Source organism: Protopterus annectens, chromosome 4.part1 (genome assembly GCF_019279795.1).
Source record: "Protopterus annectens isolate FY-2018-M chromosome 4.part1, PAN1.0, whole genome shotgun sequence".
In the NCBI taxonomy this organism is placed as follows: Eukaryota; Metazoa; Chordata; order Ceratodontiformes; family Protopteridae; genus Protopterus; species Protopterus annectens.
The window spans coordinates 524,242,648-524,255,437 of NC_056734.1; the positions used below are offsets into that span (position 1 = coordinate 524,242,648).

Consider the following 12,790-nt stretch of genomic DNA (forward strand, 5'->3'; position numbering starts at 1 on the left):
TTCTTTGTCTTGCACTAGTTCCATAATACGAGATTTAAAAGAGAGTGTCTTATCAATTAAAGTTCCCAAATTCTTCTTTGTTTGCTTATTTGTAGGAATTTGCTAATCTAATTTGTAAGATTAGGAGGTAAGAATCGGTCCCAGTCTTCATGGAAACACTTCAAACACCATGTGATATCTTTAACTTCTTTTTTATACTGACAATAAGCCATTACAGATAGTATAACAGGGAATTAAATTAGATGTATCTAAACTATTTACTGTCATGGTAGAGAACTGCCTAAACAAGGAGATCATGTGACGTACTGCATACACTAGCATTATGCGTACTTAAATATTTAAAGAGGAGCTAACTATGTACATACATTACAAAGACAACCACCTTGGCAAGAGATTTCCTAGCTTCTGGTGTTAGACTGTGAGAGACATTGAGGCAGGTTCTCAAGAAAGATTTAACCTCTGATACAGTTTTTTTTCTTTTGTGTATATGTGTCTGTGTAAAGGAGAGGTGAGAGGGTTCTGAGAACTTGTGTTGTATTTTCTTAACAAAATTTTTATTACTTGAACATATTTACAATATATACATGGAAAGGAAGAAGTTCAGCATCATATACTCTTATACAGTGTTAGGGATGTATTGAATCATCAAGGCAATCTTATACAATTAACACACTAAGAGTCTTAGTATTTCAATAGCAACATTTCAAGGTAATCCCAACCACTACAGGTTCTGATCACTTGTTCAATTTTAAATAGCATTGCTGTTAAATTTAAAAACTCTTTGAATGTAGGAACTGAATTTGATTTCCAATTTTTTGTAATAACTTTTCTAGCTACTACCAGGAGACTCCAGACCAATTTTTGTTGTTTGGTTTTTACACATAAAGGAAGTAGAACATTCATTATAGGTTCATATGTGTTTACTTGGCTAATGACCACAAGGGCTTTTTTAAGCCTAGCCATGCATCCCAAATCTCTAAGTTCTGATACCCTTAATAAGTGTAAGCATGGACCTGGAAGATGAACCATTTACAGGTAACCTGTATTGATCTAGTTAAAGAAGAATTATCAGACCACAACCCATTAACAAATATATGTATCTCTTCCCAATATACATTTAATTTTTCACAGTCCATAAACATGTGTCCAGTCAGCTTTTACATCTTTACTACGTCTCCAACAGACCGAAGAAGTCATTCTGCTAAACTTTGAGATTTTATAGGGAGTAAAAAACATTCTATGTATATATTTCCACATAAACCTTTCCAGTATAAACCTGAAGAAGTTTGACTAACTGATTTAGGTAACAAAGTTTTATTCTTACCATCTATTGAGTCACTCAATCTACTACTATATAAAAAGTTATAGAATTTTGCATCAACATCATTATTTATAATTAACTTGTATAACTTGGAAAAGCTTCCTTTGTAGGTCAGTTTACCTTCAATGATAGCATTCATATATGTATATAGTGGGGGAATAATGTTCTGTTCCTCTTCACTCATATTATTTACAAATTCATTTAATTTCTTACTGATGGATAATATTAACTGGCTAACAGAGCCATCCAACTTATATTCTTTCATTAAATATTCTTATGACTTGGCTTTTCCTTTTTCAAAGGAACCAATCCATAATACTAATCCATTCCTTTTTAGTAAATTTATTTTAACATTTTCTGAGTTTACAAAAATCTAGAGGTATGTGCAATGAGAAAGCACAACAATTTCCATTTTAATATTAATGGAGTTTTAAAAAACATATTTCTTAACTGTTGTAAGAATTAATTTCATATATGCAAAGTCTAAAGATTGAAACTGATCAGATTAAAAGATTGTTATATATTTCTAATGTATGATATTTGATAAACATATAAGAATTTAGTAAAATCTGCTATGGTGTTGTTTTCCTTTGTCTAATGTAAGTTGAGTCTATCCAGAGTAAAATAGAGTTACAATTTGCAGCAAAAGAATAAGATTCTACATCTGGGAAGCTAATACTACCACACTCCCATAATCTTATATGATTTCTATAAGTAATTCTTGGCTTTTTAGGATGCCATAATAATGAAGCTAACATCGTTACCATTTTGTTTAAATGTTTTATCAGGTATTAAAGCTGTTGAATGCAATCTGTATATAATGTTGGGTAATATAATCATTTCAATAAGTACTAATCTATTATCAAAAGTAAAAAAAAGCATCAATTCCATTTTTAATAAGAAGTAACACTTCTTCAATTATTTTTTCAAAGTTATTTTTATTCCTAAATATTTATTTTAATTCCCAATTATAATTATATTTAAACTTATTATGTAGCTACTGATTTAACACTAAAGATTGTTTTCTTATTATTAAATTTCAACAGTGATGCTTCTTGAAACTTTTCAATTTCCTCATCTAGTTCTTAAATTGAATAATTTAAATATCCTGTAGTTAGTAAAATATCATCTGCAAAAAGCTGTATTTTAGATTGATGATCCTTGTTAATTGAGAAGCCTTCATTTTTTAAATTACTTCTTGTAATGTTAGCTAATAGTTAAATAACTAAAGCAAACAGTAGAGGGAACAAGGGATGCTTGTTTTGTGCCTTTATTTAAAGTGAATCCTTGAGAAATGTAAGATCCAATTTTAACTTATGCTTTGGAGTTTCTATATAGGTTGTTTAATATTCCAATAGATTGTTCTGGAAATGCAAACCCTTCTAAAGTTTTAAATAAGTAGTTCCAATTTTCAGAATCATAAGCTGTCTTGATATCTAAGCTAATTAGGACCAATTTCTTGTTCATTCCTTTTGCTAAAGCTGATAGGTACCCTTTTTTTATATTATCATACATTAATCTATTGACTATAGCTCCTTTTTATCTGTAATTAATACTGTATCTCTTTATCTTGTAGTAAAGACAGAAGTAAATATTTTGTGATCTACATTTCATAATGAAATAGGTCTATATGAGGAAACTAACTTATTATCCTTTCCTTGTTTAGGTATAGCTGAGAATACAGAAAACTTCTATAAGGGAGGAATTATTTCATTACTCTGAATTATCCTGAACATGTCAGTCATTAATTCTAAACAATTTAATGGACACAGACTATATAATTCCATACTTAAACCATCTAACCCTAGAGTTTTACCCTTTTTCTCTTTTTTAAAAGCTTCTTTAACTTTTATTAGGGTAATAGGCTTAGTCAACAGAGACATTTCTTGGTCATTAAGTTTATTAGTAACATTTTTCTTTAAATAGTTGTTAATTACGCAATCATCAGGATTATTGTTTTTATTTATTAAGATCCTCATGGATTTTTTTTTAAATGTTAAATATTCCACTATGTCTGAAGTAAACTTGTTAGTGTGAGGATTTTAAATATTAGTGATTTGTGCTTTTTTGCTTTGCTTGACAACTTACTTCTATTTCATTCCAAAACTGTGCAATTTTATTTTTTTCTTAAGCTATCTCCACTTTATGAGTTAAAATTGTTTGATATTTTGTCATTAATATTTTGATGACTTCAGTATTATTTAATTTCTTTGTTTAAACATCAGTTTGTATATTTCATATTCTATTTCTAACAAATCTTGATCTTACTCTCATTTTATTACTCGCCCATCTTCCCATTCGATCTTTAATATGCTTGTTTAAGGAGTCATATAGTATGACTTTACTAACCTGACCATTATCATTCAAAGATTAAAAAATTCTCAAAAATTTCCTTAAGATAACATTTAAATTCTTTTAATTTAATTTTATATAATGGACTGAAATGTCCTTATATCCATTAATATATTAATAATTAGTGCATTATGATCAGATGAAGGACAAGGAGCAGTTTTAAAATAATTCACTTTATTAAGTAAATCTGTAGAGGCATAAATCCTATTAATTCCAGTTTGTGGTCATGTCCATGAGAATAATAAGTGAAGAACAATGACTTATCTTCTGCTTTTACTATTAAATCAATTACATTATTATTACTTATCCATCTGTTTAGTGCTTTAGCTGATGTCAGAATTTTAGCTTTCTTCTGTTCATTTGTGTCTTTTACACTAGATAAAAATCTCCTGCTAAAATTAAACCACCCTTACAATAAATTTGCAGCAAGTTTAAGTGATCTTTAGCCATTCTTGAATCAATCCCAGGGATCCAGTAAAATTAAGTAGTGTATAGATTTTGCCATTATATTTACATTTTGTAACCTAACTTATTTAAGTATTATATATCTGTATCTATCAAGTGCATCTCTTGCAAGAATATAATGTCCCCTCTACTTAATTTTAGATATCTCATTACTGATTTCCTTTAGTTGTCATTATTTAATATATTTACATTAATAAACAGTATACTAAAACTATCTGTAATGTGTATTTAAAAAGATTTCTTTTAAAAGATAATATGACACATGTATCCATCATATTAATTTAATTGTATATAAAACTGCAATGCAGTCCTCCAACACTATCTTAAACATTAAACATTTTTTGAATTCTTCCTTTCTACAAACTGAACTAATAAAACTCATAAATAAAAATAAAAACAAGTCTACAACTGCAACTATATTAGTAATAAAACACAACCTACCATGGATACCAAAGTTCCTAGTTTGCTTATAAAATACACAAACTACTATAATATATCTCTACCTACCAATACCTAACAATTCATCAAAAAAAAGCCAAAAGTTATAAATGTTCCCATTTAAAACTATCCTCCCATTACTACATAAAAGATTAATAATCCTTTCCATTAATCACAAATATTAAATAATCCAACAAATTGTGTACTATACACCTATTTATGCAATAGTAGTATAAATTATCCATTAATTATTCCTAAATTATTTGTGTATTCAATATTCTTGTAACTAAATCTCTAAACAAATAAGTAGAACAAAGTGGGACCTGAAGAGATAAATATATCTTTAAACTTACAGGTGACAGCTAATCTTATCATACTAAACTATTAAACAAAAGGAAAATCAATGCACATATATATTCATTATGCTAAAAGATATACAAATATTTTATAAATCTAACAAAAGCTCTGAATTAATTTTCAAAGTACTAGTGTCTATATTTCAAAATTGTGTAATATGACAAATATCAAAATATTTAAAAATCCTTTAGCTTACTAAAGTAATTCATAAAAATATGTGCATTACTGAGGTCAAAGAGAATGTCTTGCCATTTTGCAGTCTATATGTATTCAAAAGTTACAATGTGTTTAATTCAAATCTGATTCTCCCTTCCCAGGTTCAAACATATTCAAATATCTACTTTACTTTCTATCATGATGGATTTACTGATTCAGCAATATAACACTCAAAACTCAACTCTGATTTATGAAGTTAGTTATTTCAGGTAGTCTTAGTGAATATAATAATATTCAATATGTACAAAGCTTAAAACTTTACATGACCAAGTTCAAATTTCAGCTTTCAGGATATTTTCAAATATTTTATATGGTTTTCTATGTAAATTATATTAGATCTAGTACATTCACATTTCAGCCATATGTAAGTATATGTAATACATATCTTTCTTAAAGGAAGTATGCTATTTAAATATATTTTTCTTCTTATGTGCCCACTAATATTCTACCCTATTCTATATAACTTGTATTTCTAAAATCTCTCATCAAGGTGTGATTTAATCTTCAGCTCTCTATTGGAGATTACAGTAGGTGCATATATTTCTTAACTTACTAATACTGCTCTTTTATTAGTCATACATAGTTTTTGTTTTACCACTTTTTCACATCTAAGAAAATAAAAAAAGGATGTTATTTGACTAGATTTCTCACACATGTACTTTTAAAAAAGAAGAAGAAAGAAAAATAAGTTCCTTTCTGTTTTCACATACATCAGTGATGAACTTTGACCTAGAATTTCTTCAGAACAGCTCAAGGTAGGAATCAAGGCAAGCAAGAATTATTACTATAATTTGACATTCAGTTAACCCAGCAATGCACATGCTAAGCAAAGTTAAGCAACTAAAATAAAAGTATCTTAAATAGTCTTAAAGTTACCAATTCTACTTCTTATAATTTAATGACATTCTCTTATAGAAAGTATTTTATTTAACATTTATAAATATATTTATAAGTTTTTAGTAAAATGAATGATATGAAGTCTTTCACTGTAAATTATAGTAAAACATTTAACCAACCATTTATATTCCTTATCATGAAACATTTTGCAGCTTAAAATATAAATGGACACTTACATATGTTTTGAAATATAAAGCCCAATACAAATCTTTTACTTAAAAATAAAGCCATTGTTTCAGAAAATAAAAGTTCTGCAATCAGAAAGTAAAAGTCACTTGTTCTTAAGCTTTTTAATTTTAGAAGAAGTATTCCAGGAATTCAGCTCGCTCTGTCTCTTGACAGATGCGCTATTCCAATCCACTTCTTCAGTATTATTAAGGATTTTACTTTTGTTAAAAAACATAGATGCCTCCTCCAGTGTGTCAAATATTTTAGTTCCTTCAGAAACAATTTGATCTTTGCAGGAAACATTGAAGTGACTTTATTATTGATCTTTTTAAGTTCCTTGATCAGTGGTGATCAGGATTTTCTTTTACTCATTACTTTACTGGAATAATCACTGTCAAATTTGACTACATGTACACCTATTTTAATAGGTGGGCTGGACCATGCTGTTTTTAATAGTTGATCTTTTTCTAAGCTACACATAAACTTAACTATAATTGAAAGTGGCAGTGTGTTTTCCTTCTTCAAAGCATCTCCCAGTGATCTATGTGTCCTTTCAATTCTGAAAGAAAAGTTTCAGGTAGATTTAATGTTTTATGTAGCCAGGTTGGTAAGAGTTTTTTTTGTTTGTTTTTGTTTTTTTTTTAGTGCCCCTTCATACTTTTCATGTATACCATAAACTATAATGTTATTTTGTCTGTCTGTTTTCTAAATCATCAACTTTATCTATGACACAGTTATTTTATTTTAAAAGAAATTAAATCTGAGACTCACTTTCATTTATTCTCTCTTAATGGTCATTTAAAGTTGCTTGCATACTACTGATTTGTACACCTAGTTGTTTCATAAAAAAATCTAAATGTTCCATCTTCTTTCTGGTCCCTTGTTTGAAACTATCTAATTTGGTATCCAGTTCATCCATTTTATGTAATACATCCTGCATACTGGATATTAGTGACTAGATATCCTGAGTACCATTTTTCAAGTAGCCCATGTTGACGTCTCTTCTCTGTTAACCAAACAGTTAAAGTTCTGACAGGAAAATTGCAGCTTTTGAAGAATTTGAAGCTATAAATCTTTTCTCTGCCTATTAGTGAATAAAATTAGCTAACAAGTATCTCCAAATTTTAATTTTGTGATTATATTTTATATCAGAGAAAAGTCTTCAGTAATAGAGCTTTCAACAGTTGCTCCTCTCAGTTAGTTATCTTGACCATGGTTCCTCCATGAGAACTGGTGTTTTTAGAAAGTGTTGACTTAAATGAGATTACCCCTTGAAGAGAATGTAAAACCCAGGGGTGTTGAAGATGCCAGAGACATTTAGATATACTGAATAGGATGGCTTCAACTTTTTAAAGTTAAGGCTAAGACCCAAGCACCTACACTCTGGATTGATTTCTATAAACATTTAAATAATGGATCACTAATATAGCAGAGTCATTTACAGGGACCAAGGTCACTAGATAATCCTGTTAAAAAATGATAGGGATTTCAGGAATGCAAATTTCAAAGACATTGATGAATACAATGAACATAAGTGGCCCATGTACTTATTCTTGCAGTACAGCCCCATCCATCTTCAGAGTGTAAGGAACCCTTCATTTGATTCTATAAAGTGATTTGATGATAGAGCAATGAGGAGTTCATACTAATGGCCAGTCTCTTAGAGTAAACTGTGATATAGAGTGAAATCAAAGGCTTTGGATAAATCAATAAAAATGGCCCTCTCCCATTTATTTCTTTGTCAGAGCTAAGGTAGCAGTTACAGTCCAAAATGTATTTTTTAAAATCAAAGCCATGCTGGTTTTCACTAAGCAGACTTCAGCTTTAGCACTAATCCCTATGTAATTCCTTGGAAAGTGGTAAAAAGATCAATATTGCTCAGTATGGATTTAGTTGACTGAAAGGCCCTTGTTACACAGCGGGGCAATAGCCATTTCTAAAGAGAGTAAGAAAGCTCTAAGTGATAAGGACAGGTTAATAGCATTTTGAAAATAGGAGATCAATGTGCCACATACCTTTATGAATTTAGAGATCAGACATCTAACCCATCTTATTCAAACTTCAGAAAGTTCTTCTGCTGGTGATTAACATCTCTGAAGGAAGAACAAAGGATATTGCTGTTTAGATAAGTACAAGGGGACTCTTGTTGTGGAAAGTGAAAATGTGAGCAGCAAGCTGGTAGGTAAAAAGGTCAGAAATAAATTTAAGGTCCAAGAAAGGTCTATATTTTGTGTTTCTTATTCAGTGTACCAATAAGAAAGAATTACCCAATCAAGTTAAGTTTCTTCAACAATCCATTGGGTCGTCAAGGAGCCATAGTTGTCTTTCTTTCAATTGAGGCTGAAGCCTTATTGATTGATGTGTGTTTTTTATTTCTTCCAACATCTAGATGAGTAAGACCCATTTTTGTTAAGTTAGATGTGTCTCTTTTTGTCTTAGTGGACAGAGGGGCTTTTAATTTTTTATTCATGCATAGAAAAGAACTGTTGAGGCAACAGATCATTAGATTTGTACTGTTTATGTTATGAACTGCATTATCATAAAAGAAGTCCCTACTACTAATATGGGAGACTCATAGAAGGCACTAATATAAAAATTCTGTTATAGATTATGTTATTTCCTAGTGGAGTTCAGTCATAAATTGGGTGACTCTAGACCCCTTGAAAATGCATTATGATTAGTTTCTAAATAACTGGAATTACACTGCTGTACCATTTATGCCTAACTGGTTATAAAGAGACCAATTCACTAAGGAATAACTGAAAATACCAAAGTTTCTTAAATTTCCCACTTAATTTTGACTACCAAAGTTGATCTTCCAGACTGAGGTATGTAACTGCTTACTTTGCATACTGTAGATAAAAAAGGAATCTGCCTTAATATGAAAATGTGCTTTCTTTTAATTAGATGACCAGACAAATTGCTCCTTGAACCCCTGCCGAAATGGTGGTACCTGTGTTAATGAAGCTGACTCCTATATCTGTGATTGTCGCACAGGTTTCAAGGGGCGAAATTGTGAATTATGTAAGTTTTTTTTAACAATATAAACTAGAAGTATGTATATATGCATGTATGCATGAATTTATATTGTGTACATATATGTGTGTGCCAATGTGTGTGTATACTGGGGTTGTAGGCACTTAGTACAGATCTTAACTTCCTTATACTACATGTTTCTTTGTGTTTATAGTTAATATACTGATTCCTCTTAAAAAATATAAACATGTTTGTGCATGTTCATTACTATAAGCAGAAAACAGAAGGTGATGGATATGATTCCTGTGACTGGTGACAGGTACTGATGGGGTTTGAATCCCACTACTGCCAAACAAATGTCATGGATAGCACTACTGCCATCAGTTTTCATAGTCTGACTGCCAACCAGTGTGCTACCGGGTCTATATTAGATATTCGAATGCTTAAAAGTTTGAATCACTAAAGAATGAACTTTAGTGATCGAACACTTAAATGTTCGAATATACATAAAAAATTAAAAAAAAAAAAAAAAAAAAACTAAAGGGTGTAAGCAGGGGGGCAAGCCCCCCTGCACCCCCCACAACCCACACTACTTAAATATACCAACTCCAAGATAGTGCTACAGTGTAGGAAATGGGAAATTTTCCAATTCCGCACTGTAGCACACTGAAGTGCAATCTCGGGGGTTGGTATATTTAAGTAGCAGGGGGGGGCTTGCCCCCCTGCTTCAACCCTTTACTTTTTCTTTTTTTTAAATATTCTTTTTATAGATATTCAAACTTTTAAGGGTTCGATCACTAAAGTTCATTCTTTAGTGATTCGAACTTTTAAGCATTTGAATATCTAATATAGACCTGTGCCACCTGGGTATGTGCAGGACAGGGGCTATGGTTCTTGGATCACTTCACTAAATTCATCCCAGCCCCAAGACCATAACAGATATGCACCTCTATCCTGAATATGGGCTTCCAACATCTACATCAAGACTATAACTACACATTGGTCATTTACAGGGCTGTGTCTTTTGTAAAGCACCCCAGGCCCCTTTCTCACTACTCTCTCTCTATGAACCACTGTGTCTCTAAGTGGCCCTTACCCATGGGATAACTGCTTTATTAAAAACACTATTTTTACCACACACACACACACACACACACACACACACACACACACACACACACACAGTGATCAGTACCCCCCCATTCTCAGGTAATAAATAACAATAACACATATTTAAATAAAAAATGCCAGCCACAAGATAATAAAATAGAATAAGTAAAACTTTAACTAAGAAATAAAGAAAGCAGTGCTGATACATATTAAATATACAGACAATAAAACTGCACAGAGAAGACAAAAATAGTCTGTTATACAGGTAACAATATTTAAAGAAATAATCATGGAAAATACATTTAATTAACCTAGCGTAAAGAGTTTTGAGTACTGTGCCCTTACTGTGCTAAGCTCCTAGAAGATAAGAGGCAGAATAGCAAACAATAAACTTACTGGGAAGTGGTCACTACAATATTTTCAGTAATACTAGGCTCCTCACTGGCCTCAGATTCAAATAAATATTAATTTCAACTCTTCACTCCTATATAGAAACTCTGGGTTAATCAGATTACATCATTCACTTTCTCGCACACTGGAACAGTGGATTAACTAACAGTAAACATCTATTACATACCTATTGCTTATTACAAATGACTTGGCCATCCTGCAGGAAGGTTTATCTCAAATAAATAACTGATGTAAAAATCATAGTCTGAAACTAAATGCCAAAAAAATTCATTACTGTATCCTTTGGGAAGTCATCTACCCAAAAGAACTAGTACACTGTCAATATGCCCTTAAGAGTAGTCCAGTTATTCAGGCTTCGGGAACTTATGCTGACAGTGACCTAACCTTTCAACAACATGTGTCTATTGTTGCAAGAAAGTCCTTCTATACTGCACAGCTTATAAACAAAGGGATTGTGTCTAGATCTAGGGATATTATTGTCCCATTTACTCAGATCTCATTAGGCCATTCATTGACTGTAATGTCCCCCTTTCTCATGTATCTGTCCAGATGCATACAATAACTGGAATCCTTCCAAAGATACAAGACCTTAACAGCATGTACTACATGGACTGACTCAAAGTCCTGTCACTCTATGCCGTAGTTTACAGACTGCTAAGAGGTGACCTGTGTCTGGCATACAAGGCATTCTCCAATGCATTACGGATGGATTTACTGTACATCAGCAAGTTAAATGACATCAGCAATATTTGGTCTATGGATCTAAACCTCTGCTGCAACATCGATAGAACAGTTTGGAGGGAGAGGTATATTTCACAGACTATATCACTTCTATGGAACAGCCTCCCCATCAACATAAAACAAAGTTCATCCCTGTCCATTTTCAAATGCAACTTAGATCTATGAATGGAAAACAGAAAATTTATACCAGGACTGCCCCCTGTACTACTAATGGACAGATGCAAATTTGTGGTGTTGGCCAATTGGTTACTTACCCTGTAAAAAATGTTGATGTTCTCTGAAGTTAGTTTCAATGTGCAGGGGTCGATGAATAAGCCATAAATGAAAGAAGGTTTGGATGATCTAATATAGACCCAACTTCATGAGAAACTACAGAAAATGACACTTTGCATTTTAAATACAAATTTCCTAAAATATTCTTCCTTTCATCTTTTTTACATTTAAAAGATAAAAGGTCTCACATCCTCATGCCACAGATAGCATGCATATTGCTTTACAAATGCATTACTACTAACACAATAAGGAAGAGAAAAATACATTACATCTTTACACCAGTTTTCTCTAGCCTGGCACCCCTCTGGCAGTACAACTCCTAACAGCAGTAATGCCTTAAAAAGACATAAGTTTTAAGTTGTGGTTGCTTTGAATTTTTTTAAGTATTAGTTCTATGACCTGTCTGTTTAATTTGTCTACAACTAAGACACATGCTTCCAACAGAGAATATGTAAATATTTGATTGTTAATGTCCACAGAACAAGACTTTACTGATATATGGGGAAAGTGAGTGGTACCTTGGTATAATTTAAACACATGGGCCATCGCATGACAATAATTCATCTTTTTAATTTCCATATATTATCCATATTGCTCGTACTGATCTGATTTCTGAATGACCACGTGCTTGATTCATATGCATGTTCATTTGGGATTGTTATTTTATTAGTACAGCATATCTTGCATTATTTGTATGTTATTTCCTGTCAAATGCAGTATATATGATAGGTGTATTATGCCTTCAGGATCCTGAGTTTTAAAGGGAGAGAGTGATGGGACTCAGGACTAATGTCACTCACCCATTGTTATTTCCTGTCAAATGCAGTATATATAATAGGTATATTATGCCTTCAGGATCCTGAGTTTTATAGGGAGATAGTGATGGGACTCAGGGCTAATGTCACTCATCCATGATGTCTTGAACTACAGCCATCTTCAGTGAGCGAGTTTCTTACTTGGTCCTCTCTTCAATAAGGTCTTGAACTACAGTCATCTTTAATGTGTGTGTCTCTTTTTTGGCTAGTGTGATATTTTGCACCTATACACGGCTGTGACATGGTGTCA

The 12,790-nt window shown here is 31.7% G+C and overlaps 1 protein-coding gene across 1 annotated transcript in view; it reads left to right on the top strand.

Annotated features, from left to right (window-relative positions):
* SNED1 (sushi, nidogen and EGF like domains 1) overlaps positions 1–12,790 on the top strand; it is a 1,598,911-nt gene that overhangs the window by 1,346,444 nt on the left and 239,677 nt on the right. Inside the window, exon 29 of the mRNA XM_044070335.1 lies at positions 9,122–9,238. Within this exon, the coding sequence (XP_043926270.1) occupies positions 9,122–9,238 (117 nt within the window). The remainder of the gene's footprint in view (positions 1–9,121; positions 9,239–12,790) is intronic.